This window comes from Mytilus galloprovincialis, chromosome 4 (genome assembly GCF_965363235.1).
Source record: "Mytilus galloprovincialis chromosome 4, xbMytGall1.hap1.1, whole genome shotgun sequence".
In the NCBI taxonomy this organism is placed as follows: domain Eukaryota; kingdom Metazoa; phylum Mollusca; class Bivalvia; order Mytilida; family Mytilidae; genus Mytilus; species Mytilus galloprovincialis.
In genome coordinates, this window is record NC_134841.1 from 23,302,047 (window position 1) to 23,317,834 (window position 15,788).

A 15,788-nucleotide genomic window follows, 5' to 3' on the forward strand; every position below is an offset into this window, starting at 1 on the left:
AGGTATTTTTGGTGCATCGAAGAAAACCCATCTATAAATATCTGTGTTCATATTATACTGAGGCCTTTTTTTCTAAATAGCTTTGTTTAAAAAAAGGAAGTGTGGTTAGATTGCCAATGAAACAGCTATCTTCCAAAAGAATCAAAATGAAGTGGACGTAAACAAATATAGGCAATCGTTCGTAAATTGTTATGTTCCTGAAGTTATTTTTACAATCGGCCTGTATGGTAAAAAGAGGATACTTTAACAGTTATTAAAAAGAAAATCTATTTGATAATCATTCAATCTTAATAGCTAAATTATCAATTTAAAGGTCCTCGCCAATGCTCGGACTTAAACATTCGATTATCTAACTATCTCGATTTGATAAATCCGACAATTCACTAGTACCATGTTCAAATTATATATGTGTTAAACACCTATATTGTTTATGTTCATGCTTCCATCAGATTTTATCCAACCGAATAAAAAAAAAAAAAAAAAAAAAAACAAAAAACAATACGCTAGCAAGTTAAATATAAAAAAGAAGATTTGGTATGATTGCCAATGAAACAACTCTTCACAAGAGACCGAAATGATACAGAAATAAACAAATATAGGTCACCGTACGGCCTCCATCAATGAACAAAGCCAATACCGCATATTCAGCTATAAAAGGCCCCGAAATGACAATGTTAAACAATTCAAACGAGAACACTAACGGCCTAATTTATGTATGACAAATTTCACTGATTTGACCCAAAATCTTATACTTGTTTTATAACATTCTAAAATGAATATAGAATTAGAAAAAGTTCAAAATAAACAGTACAAAAATGACTCTGTAAAGTGTCACAACAATTCGTGCTTTCTATTAGGTAATCACTTTTCACACGTATATGTATAAGAATAATAGTTTTTGGGCAGGATCAGTCAACGAAGGAGATATCCTCGTGAATATCCTGCAGTTACGGAAACCTCTTTTATTTTTTTTTATACCTCGGAGTACAGACGGGTCTGATAAAGATCGAATGATTGACGAAAATATTGATTTTGCTAATAATCTGTTCAATAAATTTGACTCATATGTTTTTATTTTAGTACACATGTAGTACCATGTTGATAGGGCAACATAAACTGTAAGAGTTATTATAATGCCTGAATAGGCTACACTCGATTCATAGTTCATTTTGTTTTATCTTCAGCAGATCATAGTCAGTATGGCAAAGGAATTATGTATTATGGTGCCACGTTGCATACTGAAGCTACAATATTTAGACCAATGTATGATGATGCTGGGAGGGTTAGCGAATACCAAAAAGGTGTCATAAGCTCAAACTGGATGAAAGGTAACAGTAAATGATAAATAATTAAATAGAATTAATGATTTTTAAACCCTTAATTATTACTTCTGTGTTGAATTAGTTTACGCAAGACATTTAAAGATCAAAAAACGAGAAACGGTGTGATACCCGACCCCACCCTGATAAAATCTAGAATGTTGTAGTTATTTCTAAAAATTTTGTTTTATATCTTTTTTGAGGTTTGCTGTTTAAACGTTATATTAAACGCCCGTATTGCCGCAGGAGTTATAAATAACATTTCATAAATCTATGTTATACATTATTTTTGAGCTAATGCCTCTTGTAAACAATACAAGCAAAACATAGAGTTAGAAAAAGAGAACATAAATATACCAAGAGAGAAAAACAAAAAAAGAACCTAAACAAACTAGAAGAAATGAAATATCATTATAACTATGTTGCTCAGGTGATGTAAGAGTCATTTTAAATTAAAAACATACGTAAATACTGATATCGGTTTTCTTTCTTCCAGATCCCCAATTTGTCGGATCTTTCTCTGTAAAAGAAACAGTACTTTTCTTTTTCCGCGAAACCGCTACTGAAGTTTATCCCTCTGAAAACAAAATTTACTCGAGGGTTGCAAAGGTTTGTAAGGTACGGTGAGTCCTGTATTGTAATAAGTTAAAAAAAAAAAAAGGAAAAATACATCATTGATTGGTTGGTGATTGCTTTATGCCGCATCAGCACAAAAAGGATGTATCACAGCTAGAGAGAAAAAAAAAACAACATGAACAAATCCGATTAAGTGCGCAGATATCTCGACCAATTTGACTCGGTATATTGACTTCTTCGTGTGGACCACATACAAGAATATGATGTTGCGTTACAAATTTAACCTTTTTTCCCATACACAAAAGGGAAATCATATTTCGCTACATGTTTCGTGTTGAGACACAATATTGTATAAATAGTTTCTGTCACTACTGAAGAACGCGGTAATGTGCTTCAGTTGCAACAGAAAATGCTTATTGTTCCATGTCAAATGCATAGAATACACACATATCATGGTTCAGTGCATTAGTTTGTAGAATGTTCGATATTTGATTATCATGATGTTAGGAAATTAACAAAAAGTGTTGTCATTAACTGGAATTACTTCAATAAGTGGACTTTATAATGCATTTTCTAAATGTCTACATATGTAACTTGTCTGCATTACATAAGGTATGGCACAGACTCATAAAAAGTTGAATCCATATTGAAAGAAACAAAATATCTAAATTTATTAATAGAATATGTGGAACACATTTTTATGTAAATAGCAGTGAAATAAAAACTATGACATATCTGGATTATCTAAGAATTTAAATTATTTTCACAGAAATAAAGAAATATATGATTATTTCATTCCCAAAGCCATTATACAACGATTTTCAAGTTTTCATACAACATTTCAGAAGTAAACTGTACAAATAACTGACGTTGGCAATTTTGTAATATGTCTTATTTCAAACGTTTTGATTGGTCTAACTATATGCTATTTTGTAATACCAAAGATTTCCTTCCACCCAGACCATTGGTGTCCATAAGTATTTTTAGCCAAAAAAAGTCATAAACAACATTTTGGAATCCCAGCGACGTTTTGCTTGTAGTTTTCTATAGCATGTAATTAGAAAACATGTCTTTGAAACTTCTAAATTCTTAACTCCGATAAATCTCTTTTTATATATCTTTGATTTTGTAGTCTGATATTGGAGGAAATTCAATTTTAAGAAATAAATGGACAAGTTTTCAAAAAGCTAGATTACAGTGCTTTACTAAAGGAAGTTCGCCAGTTTATTTTGATGACATACGTATGTATATATTTTTTTTATATTAGCAGAGGTTTCTCAAGAAGTGTGTAGTTGCTGGAATGAAACAATTGTTAAAAGCAAAAATGAACATTAAAATGTCTTAGACGTCGATTTTTGTTTTAATCGAAAATTTATATATGAAAATTAGTTGTATATATATACGATTAATTGATATACACATTGATCAGTTGTCTGTCGTTACACGAATGGGGAAAGGTAGGGATATAAAAAAAACCTACTAATTGATTATAAAGTTAAAAGCCAATTATATGCCACTACTGATCTAGGAATGACATTGAACTCCTGTGTTCGGTAAAAAAAAAGATTCAACTAAACAAAAACAGTATCGTGTTTTAGTTGTTTAATATGGTTTGTTAAAAGGAATTATGTCCATATTTTATTTCTTTAAGACACACTCGGAAGTTTAAGGCGTGCATGTCATCGAATGTTACGAAAAGAAGTAACGCCCTGTTCTAATAATATACAGTTATAAATAAACATCTTAACATCAACCTCCTTCACATAAAAAAATTCATTAAATCGCCCACATATAAATATGTATACTTTGTAACCACTGTCTTTAAAGGGGCTGTTGGTTATATAACGTTATATATGTATTATTTGGTATTATTTTTTTATAACTAATACATTGTAATAATGAGTAACTTTAAACAAATTGATGAAAACAATGTATATTTCTATGTTGTTTCAGAGGACATAGTTGAAAAAGATGGCATATTCTATGGTCTGTTTACGACAAGGCAAGTTAGAAAATAGCAAGCTTAAAGGCATTCTTGATAAAACCCAACAAAGATATAGTATTAAGGAGATATAACTCACCCGTGGCCCTCGAATAGTCGAAAGGCCAAATCTATAATATGGTGTTCTAAAGATTTCAAAATGTGAAAAAAGTTACTTTCACGACAATGACCACAATCTTAATATCGGTTTTATTTTTTAGGTAATGTAGTTACTATATTATTGACCAATATTTTTGAAAACGATCTTCAATTTACTACTTTCAATACCTAATAGTTTAACTAAAGCCTTTAATAATTAACTTAAGTTTTATAAATCCTGGTCTTTTAAAAGAATGGAATGCAAAGAAATTTAGATTCCGGTTTAGAAAATACAAAACAGCTACTTTATACGCGCTCAAATTCAATTCAAACAAAAAGTACTTTGGAGGATATAGTTAGAATGTAAAACATATTTAACAACAAGAAGGAAGCGTCGTCTATATTTTCAGACGCGTTAAGTGAATAAGCGTTATGTTTATTCCAATTATATTTCAAACTCGTAAAATGTAATTGTGTTTTGCAGAAATATTGAAAACAACACGTTTAATAATTCTTGCGTCCGAAGTGCTTTAATGGATTTACCTTTATCAGAAACGCTCAAGTCGACTGAATGTTTACTTTGATTGATAACATTAAACTGTAACCTTTTGCTTGATGTTTATTCAACTGTGGAAAAGATATACTAAGAAATCTTCAATTTCTGAAAGTATGTTCTAAATACTACACACCTTTGTAGAATAAAGTCACCGGTCTCTGTAATATGTGCCTTTAACACCTCTGACATTGAAGCTGTATTTAATGGGCCATTTAAGACACAGGTGACACCAAATTCATTATGGACAGAGGCCAGAAATATACCACAACCAAGACCAGGGATGGTAAGTATGTTTTCAATGTTTATCTTCACAGTTTTGCTTGACATTCTGAAGGGTCGAAACATAATTAATTTAAACAACACTGAAAAAAAGCGTTATCCATAAAAGATCGATTTAAGCACTCAGTCAACCTTATCTTGATGTAGTATTCGTAGGGTTAGTGTTAGGTCATCAGACAGACCATCAAGAGATGTCCGAAGAACTACCCAGAAAGCATCCTCTTCCGGTTGAAACTATTAATGGCTATACAGCAGACGAATTCACCAGAAGAGCAATCGGCCGTTCCTGACTGCAGGAACGACCATCCAAAGTATATATTGATCTTTAGTTATACTCGGGATCACAACATTGGCGCTGCAAGCAATCAGCGGGCAGTGTTACGTCTTTAATGGACATTTTTTTTTATATTTTTGCCGTGCCGGTAGTGTATGGCAAAAAAACATAGTAAGGCAGGAGGGGTAAGGTGATTTGGTTTATTCCAGCGCGGGAATAAGTCATTTCAGGCACTCGTGGAGTATTTTGGAGGAATACTTCACGGTTGTTTAGGAGAAAGGATTGTGAAAGTAGAGTAAGACGTCAGGTTACCTTGCTGACCCTGAAGGGACAGCTGGGTACCAGTCACCGGTAACTGCAGACCAAAAGGACGGGTTACCAGTCGTATTGTTATTGTTATTGTTTTGTTTACTTTTGTTAACCGCAGACCAGAAGGAGGGGTTATCCGAAGCAGTAGTATTTCTGTTATTAAATAAATAAATTGTGGTATTGAGTGTGTTGTTTGTTGTTGTTTATTCTTTAAATAAATAAACTTTGTTATAAATTGTTGTTCAGTGATTTACAGTCACAAATGTCGGTTGTAAACCTAAACACTTGTAGCTTTCAAGAGTTACTCCAGCTCCCAGGTATAGGCATAAAAACTGGGGAACAAATAATGGACATTAGGGAGACCAAGGGCTTTGTGACCGAGTCAGACTTGTCCACTATCTCCCACCTACGAGTAACAAGGGGCCTCTTATCCAGGCTGGACTTCAGCCCAAATGGAGGTGGCCAAAATATTGGGCCACCACCTCAGGCCCAAGGCAGGCATGGTGAGATGTTAGACAGGGGACATATTGCCCCACAGGGCACACCCTCCCAAGTACAAGGCCAATCTGCATTTAGGCAAGAAGCATGGCACCAGGGGCAAAGTCCCGGGCCCTTGGAAGGGCCCAGCCAGATGGACTCTGCCTTCCTTGAATATAGTTCATATCCCGGTGATGCTAATGCTAGACCTGAACCCACAGGGAATTGGGATGGGGGCTACAGAGAACAGTTACAGACAAAAGAGTGGAGTCACCATATTATTGGTGACCCAAACCAAGATAGTCCCCCTAACCACATGTACAGGGGTAGTATTGGGAACAAGCCGTATTGTCCAGCTAAAGACAGTGCGTGGGACAAACTTACCCCGAACTATTGGGGCACACATTCACACCCCAAGGGTCACGCAAGCAACTATGCAGGTCAGGGGTCAGCACCCTGTACCCAACCAGCTTATATTGGTGGGGGACAGTATGAGATGGCCTGCAGTAAGTATGGCAAGAGGCAAGACAATAGGGGTGCGGACACAAGGCAGACCCCATCTCATGACTATGGGGATAGGCAACCCAAGAACCAGTATAATCAAGGGTATACAGGGGTGCCCCCACAAGGGGTCACCGCAGGGTTGAGCTATGGACAACAGACCTACCCAGTACCCTATAATGAGGATAAGCCTATGGAAAACCCAAGGGGACCTGACAACAGTGATGGGGTACGAGGAACTTTAGGTGGCGTCTCTAAAGTTACCAATGCCCCAAAAAATATTAAGTATGACGGAAAGGGCAACTGGCAGGCCTTTTTCACAAAATTTGCAAGGTTTTGTGAATGGGGTCCCCAGGAATGCAAGGACCAACTTTGCTGGTGCCTTGAGGGAAAGGCCAGCGAATATTATGCCCTCTTAACAGAAAGAGATTGGGAGGTGAGTTATAGGGAGCTTGTGGAGAAGCTTCACAAGCGCTTTAGTTTCAAGGCACTCCCTGAGACCGCCCGGGTCCAGTTTAACAATGCCCGGCAAGCCCCTGAGGAGTCTCTTGAGGACTGGGCTAATCGGGTGTTGTCCTTTGCCACCAGGGCATATAGAAACCTCCCTGACGGCTATATGTATGAGCAAGCCGTAATGCGGCTGTGCCAGGGTATTGAAAACAAACAGTTGGGAGTGCAAATCTCTAACCTTGAGCCCCAAAGTATTGAGGAGGCCATAGATAAAATACGGCTATTCCATCACAACACACAGGCAATATATGGTAAGCCAAATAGGCGTGAGGTTAGACAGGTAACTGATGGGCAGTATGGAGACCACCATGAGGCCTTCCGTGAGTATCAGGGGCCCCATGTAAGGGATACCATGGCCCTTGAGAGGGCCCCAGCCAGTACATGGAAAGTGGAGTTAGAAAAGTCTAATAAGAAGTTTGAAAACAAACTTGGTCAAGTCCATGAAAAATTAGACAACATGATGGACCAATTCAAGCAACTCCTCACAAGCCCCTTTTCAGGTAGTCGCTCACCTGGCAGACAGACAGGGACAGAAAGTTGCCACCACTGTGAGGAGAGGGGCCATTCCAAAATGGAATGCCCAAACTTAAGAGGTAAGTCCGTCTCAGGGAGTCCCTCCACTGATAGAGGACCTCCATGGGAGGGAGTGTGCTACCACTGTTTAAAGCCTGGACATGTTAGGAAGGACTGTCTTGATTTACAGGGGAGGGATAAAACTGTTCCCTTCATGAATCAGTCAAGCAGAACTGCAACAGGACCATTAAACTTAAACGGGACTACTCAGGAGGCCGGAGTGAGTCCCCGCAAATGAAGTTAGGTCTCTCAGTAGTTGAGTCTGTACCCCAAGGCAGAGTAGCGGAGGTAGCTATAGTGGGCCCAGAGGTAAGTGCCAGGGACAGAAAGGGGAACAGAGAACCCAGAGTGTCGGTGAAGGTTAGAGCAGAGATTGATTCAGAGCAGTGCTCAAATTCTGACAAAGAGGCAAATCCTTCAGATGGATTGGACTGCTACCTATTAAAATGTCTCTGGAACATATTGGGGCATATTGCACGGGAGTTGGACCACAGCCTTCTCCCAGGTGGGTATTTGTTGGTTGAGGAAATCCTTAAAAGGGACCCAGGCTTTGCCGGGTACTCCTTACCTGATATTCATAAACTGATCAAGGTTGATGTGGATAGGAGGTTCACTTTAATAAGGGACTCTGACAGTGGTTGTTGGAAAATAAGGGCCAACCAGGGGTATTCCTTGATGGTGGATACCCCGGCCATACCGTTAATAGAGAAATGCGAGGTGCCCCAAGGCAACTTAGTTACTGCAGCATTGCTCACAGGCGACAAGGAGGGTCCAGTAGCCAATATTACGAGGAAACCCATAGGAGCTATTTTGGCAATTGAGAATAACAGTAGCATTCAAAAGGTTGCTGCCCCAACAGAGACAACTTTGGCAAGTGATGAGGAGGCCCAAGAAAGTTGGGCCTCCACCTCAGACGGTGCGGCTCATACCACTTTGGTAGAAGGAGCCATTGATGAGAAGAAAGTCACAGTTTTCCCTACTCCTGTTGTTGACGAAGGAGAGACTGACAATACTGAAAACAGTCATACATCCCTCACTTTTGAGGACCCTTCCTCAACGGGAGAAACTGACAGAAAAGTCGCAACAGAAATTAACAGTCTGATCAACAATGAAAAAGTTATAACTTTCAAATCTTCTGTCAACCAGGAATCTGTACACATTAATCCAGAAAGCCCCGATTTGGGATTGGGGCTACTTTTCAAAACAGATAATGTTGGCACTAGGTATTTCAATCAGCAAAAGCCGCCACCAGTAGACAGTGGGACGTCAGTCTTTTGTGTGAGCACAGTTAGATCGGGTCCCAACAGAAGACAGTTGGACCCTGGAATTCCCTACCTAAACAAAGGTATGAATACAGTGCAAGTGAGGAAAAATGAAACCAAACTCTTCACAATGGAGAATGGATCAGCACAACCTCCTGGGTGCAACTATATAGTGGACATGCAGCCACTAAATGGCCCGGTTCTAGTTTGTATAAAGACAGGGAAGAGTTTGCATACGATCCAGACAAGAACAATTCACAGTTGTCTGGGTTCCCAATTGGTTGGGAACCCTTTGTACTAGCTTTTAGTTAATCAGTAGACCCATGGATACAAAGGGTCCGTTTGGGGGGATAGGTTTTATTCTTTTCAAAATTGGTAGGGGGATAGGGTATATACTTTTTTAAATTGATGCATATTTTCTCTAAATTTGGTATTATTGCCGTATTTTATTAATTTTAGGCGAAATTCACAGGCCCCATCTCAGTAGAGGGGGCCTTATTAATAAAACTGGGGGGAGTGTAGTATTCGTAGGGTTAGTTTTAGGTCATCAGACAGACCATCAAGAGATGTCCGAAGAACTACCCAGAAAGCATTCTCTTCCGGTTGAAACTATTAATGGCTATACAGCAGACGAATTCACCAGAAGAGCAATCGGCCGTTCCTGACTGCAGGAACGACCATCCAAGGTATATATTGATCTTTAGTTATACTCGGGATCACAACATTGATATGGATTATTAAAATTTTCGTCCGTCATTTATGAATAGCAGGTATAAGTGGGAGGTCAAGCGAGCAATAAAATCTTTTTGTCTTCGAAAAATGGATTTACAAAGTTGAAAATTTACTGGGTTTTTTTTCTCAGAAGTTACTTGGTTTTTGGACTTTCCACATTTTTAATTTACTTTGTAATCCAGTGTTTTTGTTAATACTTTTTTAATGACTACCGATCAAACGGTAAAGCATAATTTTACAAAGGAGGCAGAACAAAATCCAAAAACGCACATGTCAAACAATAATTTAAAAATAAGGCCAAACAACACAACATCATGAACACAGAACAGCACGAACGATTTATTTTATAATCTTTATAGAATATACGATATGGCATGATAAAATACATGTTTAAAGTAAATTTAAAGGTATGTTTCAACTTTATGATGGCAAGATTATGATTTAAAACTAAACGCGTCATATTTCAAAATGTTTGGCTGAAAGCCTTTCTGATATATTTTAACACAGTTAAAGTGTCTATCAACAAATTTTGTGAGACATACGAGAATGAGTTATGCTTAATCAAATTGGATACATTAGAACAAGAACAATAGTAATCAAACGTACCAGGATTATAAATTAATACGCCAGACGCGCGTTTTATCTACATAAGACTCATCAGTGACGCTCAGATAAAAAAAGTTATAAAGCCAAACAAGTACAAAGCTGAAGACGTTGAGGACCCAAAATTAAAAAAAGTTGTGAAAAATACGGCTAAGGTAATCTATTCCTGGGATAAAAAAATCCTTAGTTTTTCGAAAAATTCAAAGTTTTGTAAGCGGAAATTTATAAAAATGACCATATAATTGATATTCATGTCAACACCGAAGTGCTGATCAAAATATCTATATTGAAGAGCACTGAGGAACCCAAGTTAATGAGTTTTGAATACAAAAGTAAGGTCAAACATGTTTTTAGAGACCACTTAAGAGCGCAAAAAAGTGGCCTCTTAAGACAGGTTGTCTTTTAATACAGGTTCAATTTATATGAAATGTACTACAGAGGGATCTAAAATTGATGATCTTTTAACACAGGTGGTATCTTAAGCAGGTTTGACTGTATACGGATTTTTCGATTTATAAATTTTTGTCGAAACATTATGGTCAAAGAAAAAATAACTAATGATCAATTTGTTTTCAGTGTATTAATAATTCAATGGCTCAAAGTGAAGATGTTCTCAACTTTATTGCCAACCATCCTCTAATGCACAAAAATGTTCAGCCTTTGTATGGAAAGCCAATATTTGTTTTATATGATCATCTACAGAAATTAGAAATACACAAGAATATGACGGAAATTGTGTTTTATGCAGGCTCAAGTATGTATAAAAAATTATGCATATTAAAATGTTAATGAGATAACAAAGCCATCGTGTTATTGATACAAATGTATTAAAATTCAACAAGTTCTGGAAGTAATGTGTGCATCAGTATTGCTTATTCCTGTTTAGCAGAAACTATTTTATCAAAATGTGTTGAAAATGTACTGAAAAGAGAAAGGAACAAAGAAATATGAATACATCATTTGGATCTCCAAATCGATAAAATGACGCAAATAAGTTTAATAAGCATATCATTATATGTCATGTTAGGTTAAACCAAGCAAATAATAATAAAAAAAAACAACCAAGAAAAAATGTCAACAGGATTGTTAACAAGAAAACTATGTCCTGCTTTGCAGGAAAATCCGGTCAACAAGTTCATTAAGTCTCCTGTTCATGTACGCGTAAAATAACATTGGAGATTAGAAATAAAAAATAAATAAATATGATTTGTATAATATATGAATAGATTTAAAATTGCAGTGAGGTGTGAAAGTCTTTTGCTCCGTGTTGAATGTCTCATTTGAGATGAAGAACAGCAATAAAAGCGCCGATCCTTTGCCTTTTTGTTGTGCATATACTGGTTTTGTGACATGAATAGATACTCCATATCCTTTGTTTTTCTATTATGTTATTTTAAATTGTAGTTGACCTGTTTTATTATATGTTTTTGATTATTTTCAGGTGGTGGAAAGGTTTATAAATTATTTTCGACAATCGGAAATACTTACGTGTCAAATGTTTTCTCACCTTTTCCAAAGAATGAAGCCATCTGGTCGTTAGTCAATATTGTAAGTTCAATTTTGTAATTGTAAACAGTATTAAGGAACAAACCTTGACCTAACACAACCTATTGCGATTCTAGATTATATTAACTTCAACAAAGATTTATTTTTACAATTTATGATTTGGTTTTGCACACTTTTTAGTTTTGTTGATGTCGTTGTGTTTTAACTTAAGTTACATTTGTTGTTTAATAGTGATTCAGATGATAACACAATGTTGACTGCTGTACCCCTATTTTTTTACCTTTTTACCTATTGTGTCTGTTTGTTTTGTTCACGCATCGATGACAATATAAAGGAATTTGATGCAACTGTCATACAAGTGAGAGGTTTAGCTAGCTATAAAACCAGGTTCAATCCACCATTTTCTACATTTGCAAATGCCTGTACCAAGTCAGAAATATGACAGTTCTTGTCCATTCGTTTTGATGCGTTTTGTTATTTGATTTGGCCATGTGATTATAGACTTTCCGAATTGATTTTTCTCTGAGTTCTGTCTTTTTGTGACTTTACTTTTTACATGCCGTTGTTGTATTCGTCTTTTGTCATTTTTTTCTCATGTCTTTTTCTTTTTGTCTTCGTAAAGTGTTAATATTCCTCTTGGGTCTTCCGTTCTCATTTGTTGCCAAAATATCTTCATATAAAAACTCTAATTGTAACTTCTTGCACACTTATATAAGTTTATATGTATATAATTTCTAATATTCATTGCAAATTAAATTGCAGGGAGACTTTGTGTTGATTGGAACGGATTATTCAGTGAGACAAATAAATGTGATAAACTGTGAGCAGTACATGAAGATTGATAATTGTGTAAAGGATCCCCATTGTGCCTGGTTGGACACTGTATGTCGTTCTACAAAATATATATATTCAAATCCTCACGTGTAAGTAGAAATTAATTACTGTAGATTACACACAGTTTCAAATAATCAAAAAGAAGTAAATGAAAAAATTAAACTTCATTAAGGTATGTTAAAAGGCTAAGACGAGTACTGCTGATTAACTATCATAAACTACCACACGTTTTAATGTATTTATGCAAAAGTAGTTTATAGATGTTGAAAATAGTAACCCGATAACGAAGAGATAATACAAGGAAAAAATAAAGACAAAGGGAATCACATCAACGTCAAAAGAAGTGTGACTAGGTGCGTTGACACGTTAAGCGTCTCCTGCAGTGTATGCATTTCCAACAATGCGCCTTCGCACTTAAGTCAAAATTTAATAATAGGTAGAATAACATATCAGACTACTTTTAAAACCACACGAGAAAAGCAAAACCAGATTTCGTTTGATTACTATTTTGTTTAGTTGCTTATGATTCAAAGACGTATTTTGAAATAATGATAATTTTAAATAAAACTTCTTATAGTTTGTTCTACACTGAATCCATTTATTTAGTATATGAGCGAGGTTAAAATCCTTTGTGCTTAGTCTAAAACCAGAATGGGCACTTTACTAACAAACCGCCGTTGTTTCGGTGAAACATCCATTCCTTTCTCGTTGTGTTTTAAAGTTCCTGTTTTATGGCATAACAATACAACACATCTCCTATGCATAGAACGATTTAATGCAAATCGTTTGTTCTCCAGGAGCTTCTACTTCGTCTACGGTCAATTGACATTAAAACTTTCTTACAGCTGTTGGGTGTATCTTTTGAAAGTATTATCCATTGGGATATGGGGCACGCCACTGTTTGAAGTTTCTAGAGATTTTATTATTCGCTTTTGCAAACGCGCCTACATTTGTGAACTTAACCTGAATGAAGTTGTTCTTGTTGTATATATTTTCTAGCAATCGGATGCAAATATATACGTATGCCAACTTTAGTTTAACAGATCGATTCCCATATATGTGTGAGTAACAAAAAACCTAATATAGTTATACAATTTCATTATAGGCAGCATGAAGCTAAGTTGATAAATCTAATATCCCAATTTCTAAGATAATTTAAATTTTCATTTTCATTGTAATATTTTAGAAAAACAATTGTTAACTAATTTAATCGACGGGACAGCTACAGAGCAGATACCAAATATCGACGATTTATTGTATCTAACGCGATGCAGTAACGAGTTTCGACATTTTGTGGTATGTTTTTTTCCAAGTATGCTTGATTTTTTACCGCTAAAACCAAAACCCTTTTATCATTTCCCATCAGTAAAAGGGAAATGTATGTATCAACAACATATAGTGGTATAAAAACATTTGATTATCGAGATAAATATTGCATTTTGGTCACGATGCATGCTGTGTAACCTATGAGGTAAACGGTAACAGTCAATAATACTATGTTTATCGCTGAGTCTGTGTCACACATACGTAGATGCATGTCTGTCAATATTCATTTAGTATATTTGTAAAAAGTGAGTGCATTAATATTATTTGTAGATCATCCTGAAATTCCAAAATGGTTACGTGTTATTGGTGCATTTGAAACGAAACTTGTGATTGAATGGATGTCTGGATTTAGCGGAGACGAGTCACAAGTTTTTGTACTAGAGTTCAGAAAATATGATGAAATTCACTGGTCAAGTGCTGAAGTAAATGAAACAGACAAGCAAAATGATTTACAAAGTTTCGAGCTAACTGGTCTAACTGAGGGTCAAATTTATGAAATACGAATTTGCGCAGAAAACTCATTTGGAAGAAGTCAATTTACAGAAATACTTACTGCATCAACACGTCATCTCGCAGACGATATAGTAGAAGGTTTGTATTTAAAGGTGTGATAATTATCAATGCATTAGCAATTCATTGAGGTATTCTTGTTAATTACATTATCTAAGTATCAAACATAGATTAACTAATACCACCTAAAGCTTGACGGATTCTGTATAACTTATTTGACTATTTTTGTTGTAATCTAATGTTGAATGGCAAAATATTCTTAACACTCATTCACTTCTTGTTAATTAACTAAAGAAACCAACAGTAATTACTCGACTAGGTACTCTGACAAAGGCTTGAAAGGGCATACAGCGAAATGTGTATAAAACAAATATCATCTTAGTATGTACAAAGAAATCTTAAATCTAGGAACGCATTGCGTTCATATGTAGATCGGTATCACATATTTATCATACTACCATTAGGTTGGCATCTTTGTAATTACATGAATTATAGAGACGGGTATTTAATATATTGATATCGATGTTAAATATTAAAATGTACACCAGCTCATTATAGCGTCAGTAAACATTGAAACTATAGAGGAAAATGTTTTCGAAATATTTCTATCCTAGTTTATGTAATTCTTTGTGGAGGGATGTTTGTATTTTTGATATACTATGTGTATTACTAAAGAAAATGAAAAAACTAAAGAATTATAAATCAAAAAGGAAAAGTGGGTATGCTAAGAAAATTTTCTTCCGAGTTTTTCACGAAACATTGTTTTATTTGGTTTTAAGATGAGATTCGTTTTTGTAATGAATTATTTGCATATCAGTTTAGAATTAATAATCATGTTATTATGAATTGCTGCTGTTTTGTTTGTCCTTTGCATGTAAAACCGTCAATTCTTTTGTTATAAATCATGCCGTAAATTTATCTCCTTTGAATTATTTTACATTTTTCATGTCGAGGCCTTTAATGTCTGACTACAATGTGTATAAACTGTATGTTTTTTTAACCCATTGTGAAAATTCGAGCATTTGCCTACATTTGCTAACATTATAAATTTCCTGTTTAAAAAACTTAGAATTTTTCGAAAAACTAAGGATTTTCTTATCTCAGGCATAGATTACCTTAGCCGTATTTGGCACTACTTTTTGAAATTTTGAATCCTCAATGATCTTCAACGTTGTACACGTTTGGCTATATATATATTTTGATATGAGGGTCACTGATGAGTCTTGAAGGCGAAACGTGCGTCTGGCGTACTAAATTATAATCCTTGTACCTTTAAAAACTATTTACTACATTTGATACCTATTGAATAGTGATCTTATTAACTAGTAATCATGCAACATCTCCTAATTCTGTATAGAAAAGTTACTTTAATTCACCAAACATATTAACTAAACAAGTCAATTTTAACAAATATGACAACTATGGGTAACCGTACGGCCTTCGACAATAAACAAAATCATACGGATAGTTAGTTAGAAAATACCGCGAAATTACAAAGGAAAAACATTTTAAACGCGAAAACTAACATTTTTATTCATGTACAACAGAAGGAACAAAACAC

At 35.3% G+C, this 15,788-nt stretch overlaps 2 protein-coding genes across 5 annotated transcripts in view; both read left to right on the top strand.

Annotated features, from left to right (window-relative positions):
* Window positions 1-15,788, top strand: part of LOC143071661 (uncharacterized) — a 38,370-nt gene that overhangs the window by 8,764 nt on the left and 13,818 nt on the right. For 3 of the 4 annotated variants that reach the window (XM_076246131.1, XM_076246133.1, XM_076246134.1), the window contains exons 7-16: window positions 1,185-1,328; window positions 1,816-1,937; window positions 3,028-3,136; window positions 3,849-3,897; window positions 4,673-4,814; window positions 10,628-10,805; window positions 11,493-11,599; window positions 12,320-12,480; window positions 13,391-13,452; window positions 13,988-14,308. In XM_076246131.1, the coding sequence (XP_076102246.1) occupies window positions 1,185-1,328; window positions 1,816-1,937; window positions 3,028-3,136; window positions 3,849-3,897; window positions 4,673-4,814; window positions 10,628-10,805; window positions 11,493-11,599; window positions 12,320-12,480; window positions 13,391-13,452; window positions 13,988-14,308 (1,395 nt within the window). The remainder of the gene's footprint in view (window positions 1-1,184; window positions 1,329-1,815; window positions 1,938-3,027; window positions 3,137-3,848; window positions 3,898-4,672; window positions 4,815-10,627; window positions 10,806-11,492; window positions 11,600-12,319; window positions 12,481-13,390; window positions 13,453-13,987; window positions 14,309-15,788) is intronic. The other variant, XM_076246132.1, reaches the window with a different exon arrangement.
* Window positions 6,367-10,607, top strand: LOC143070916 (uncharacterized). The gene has a single exon (XM_076245013.1). The coding sequence runs from the start codon at window positions 6,367-6,369 to the stop codon at window positions 7,690-7,692; it is 1,326 nt and encodes a 441-aa protein (XP_076101128.1). The 3' UTR covers window positions 7,693-10,607.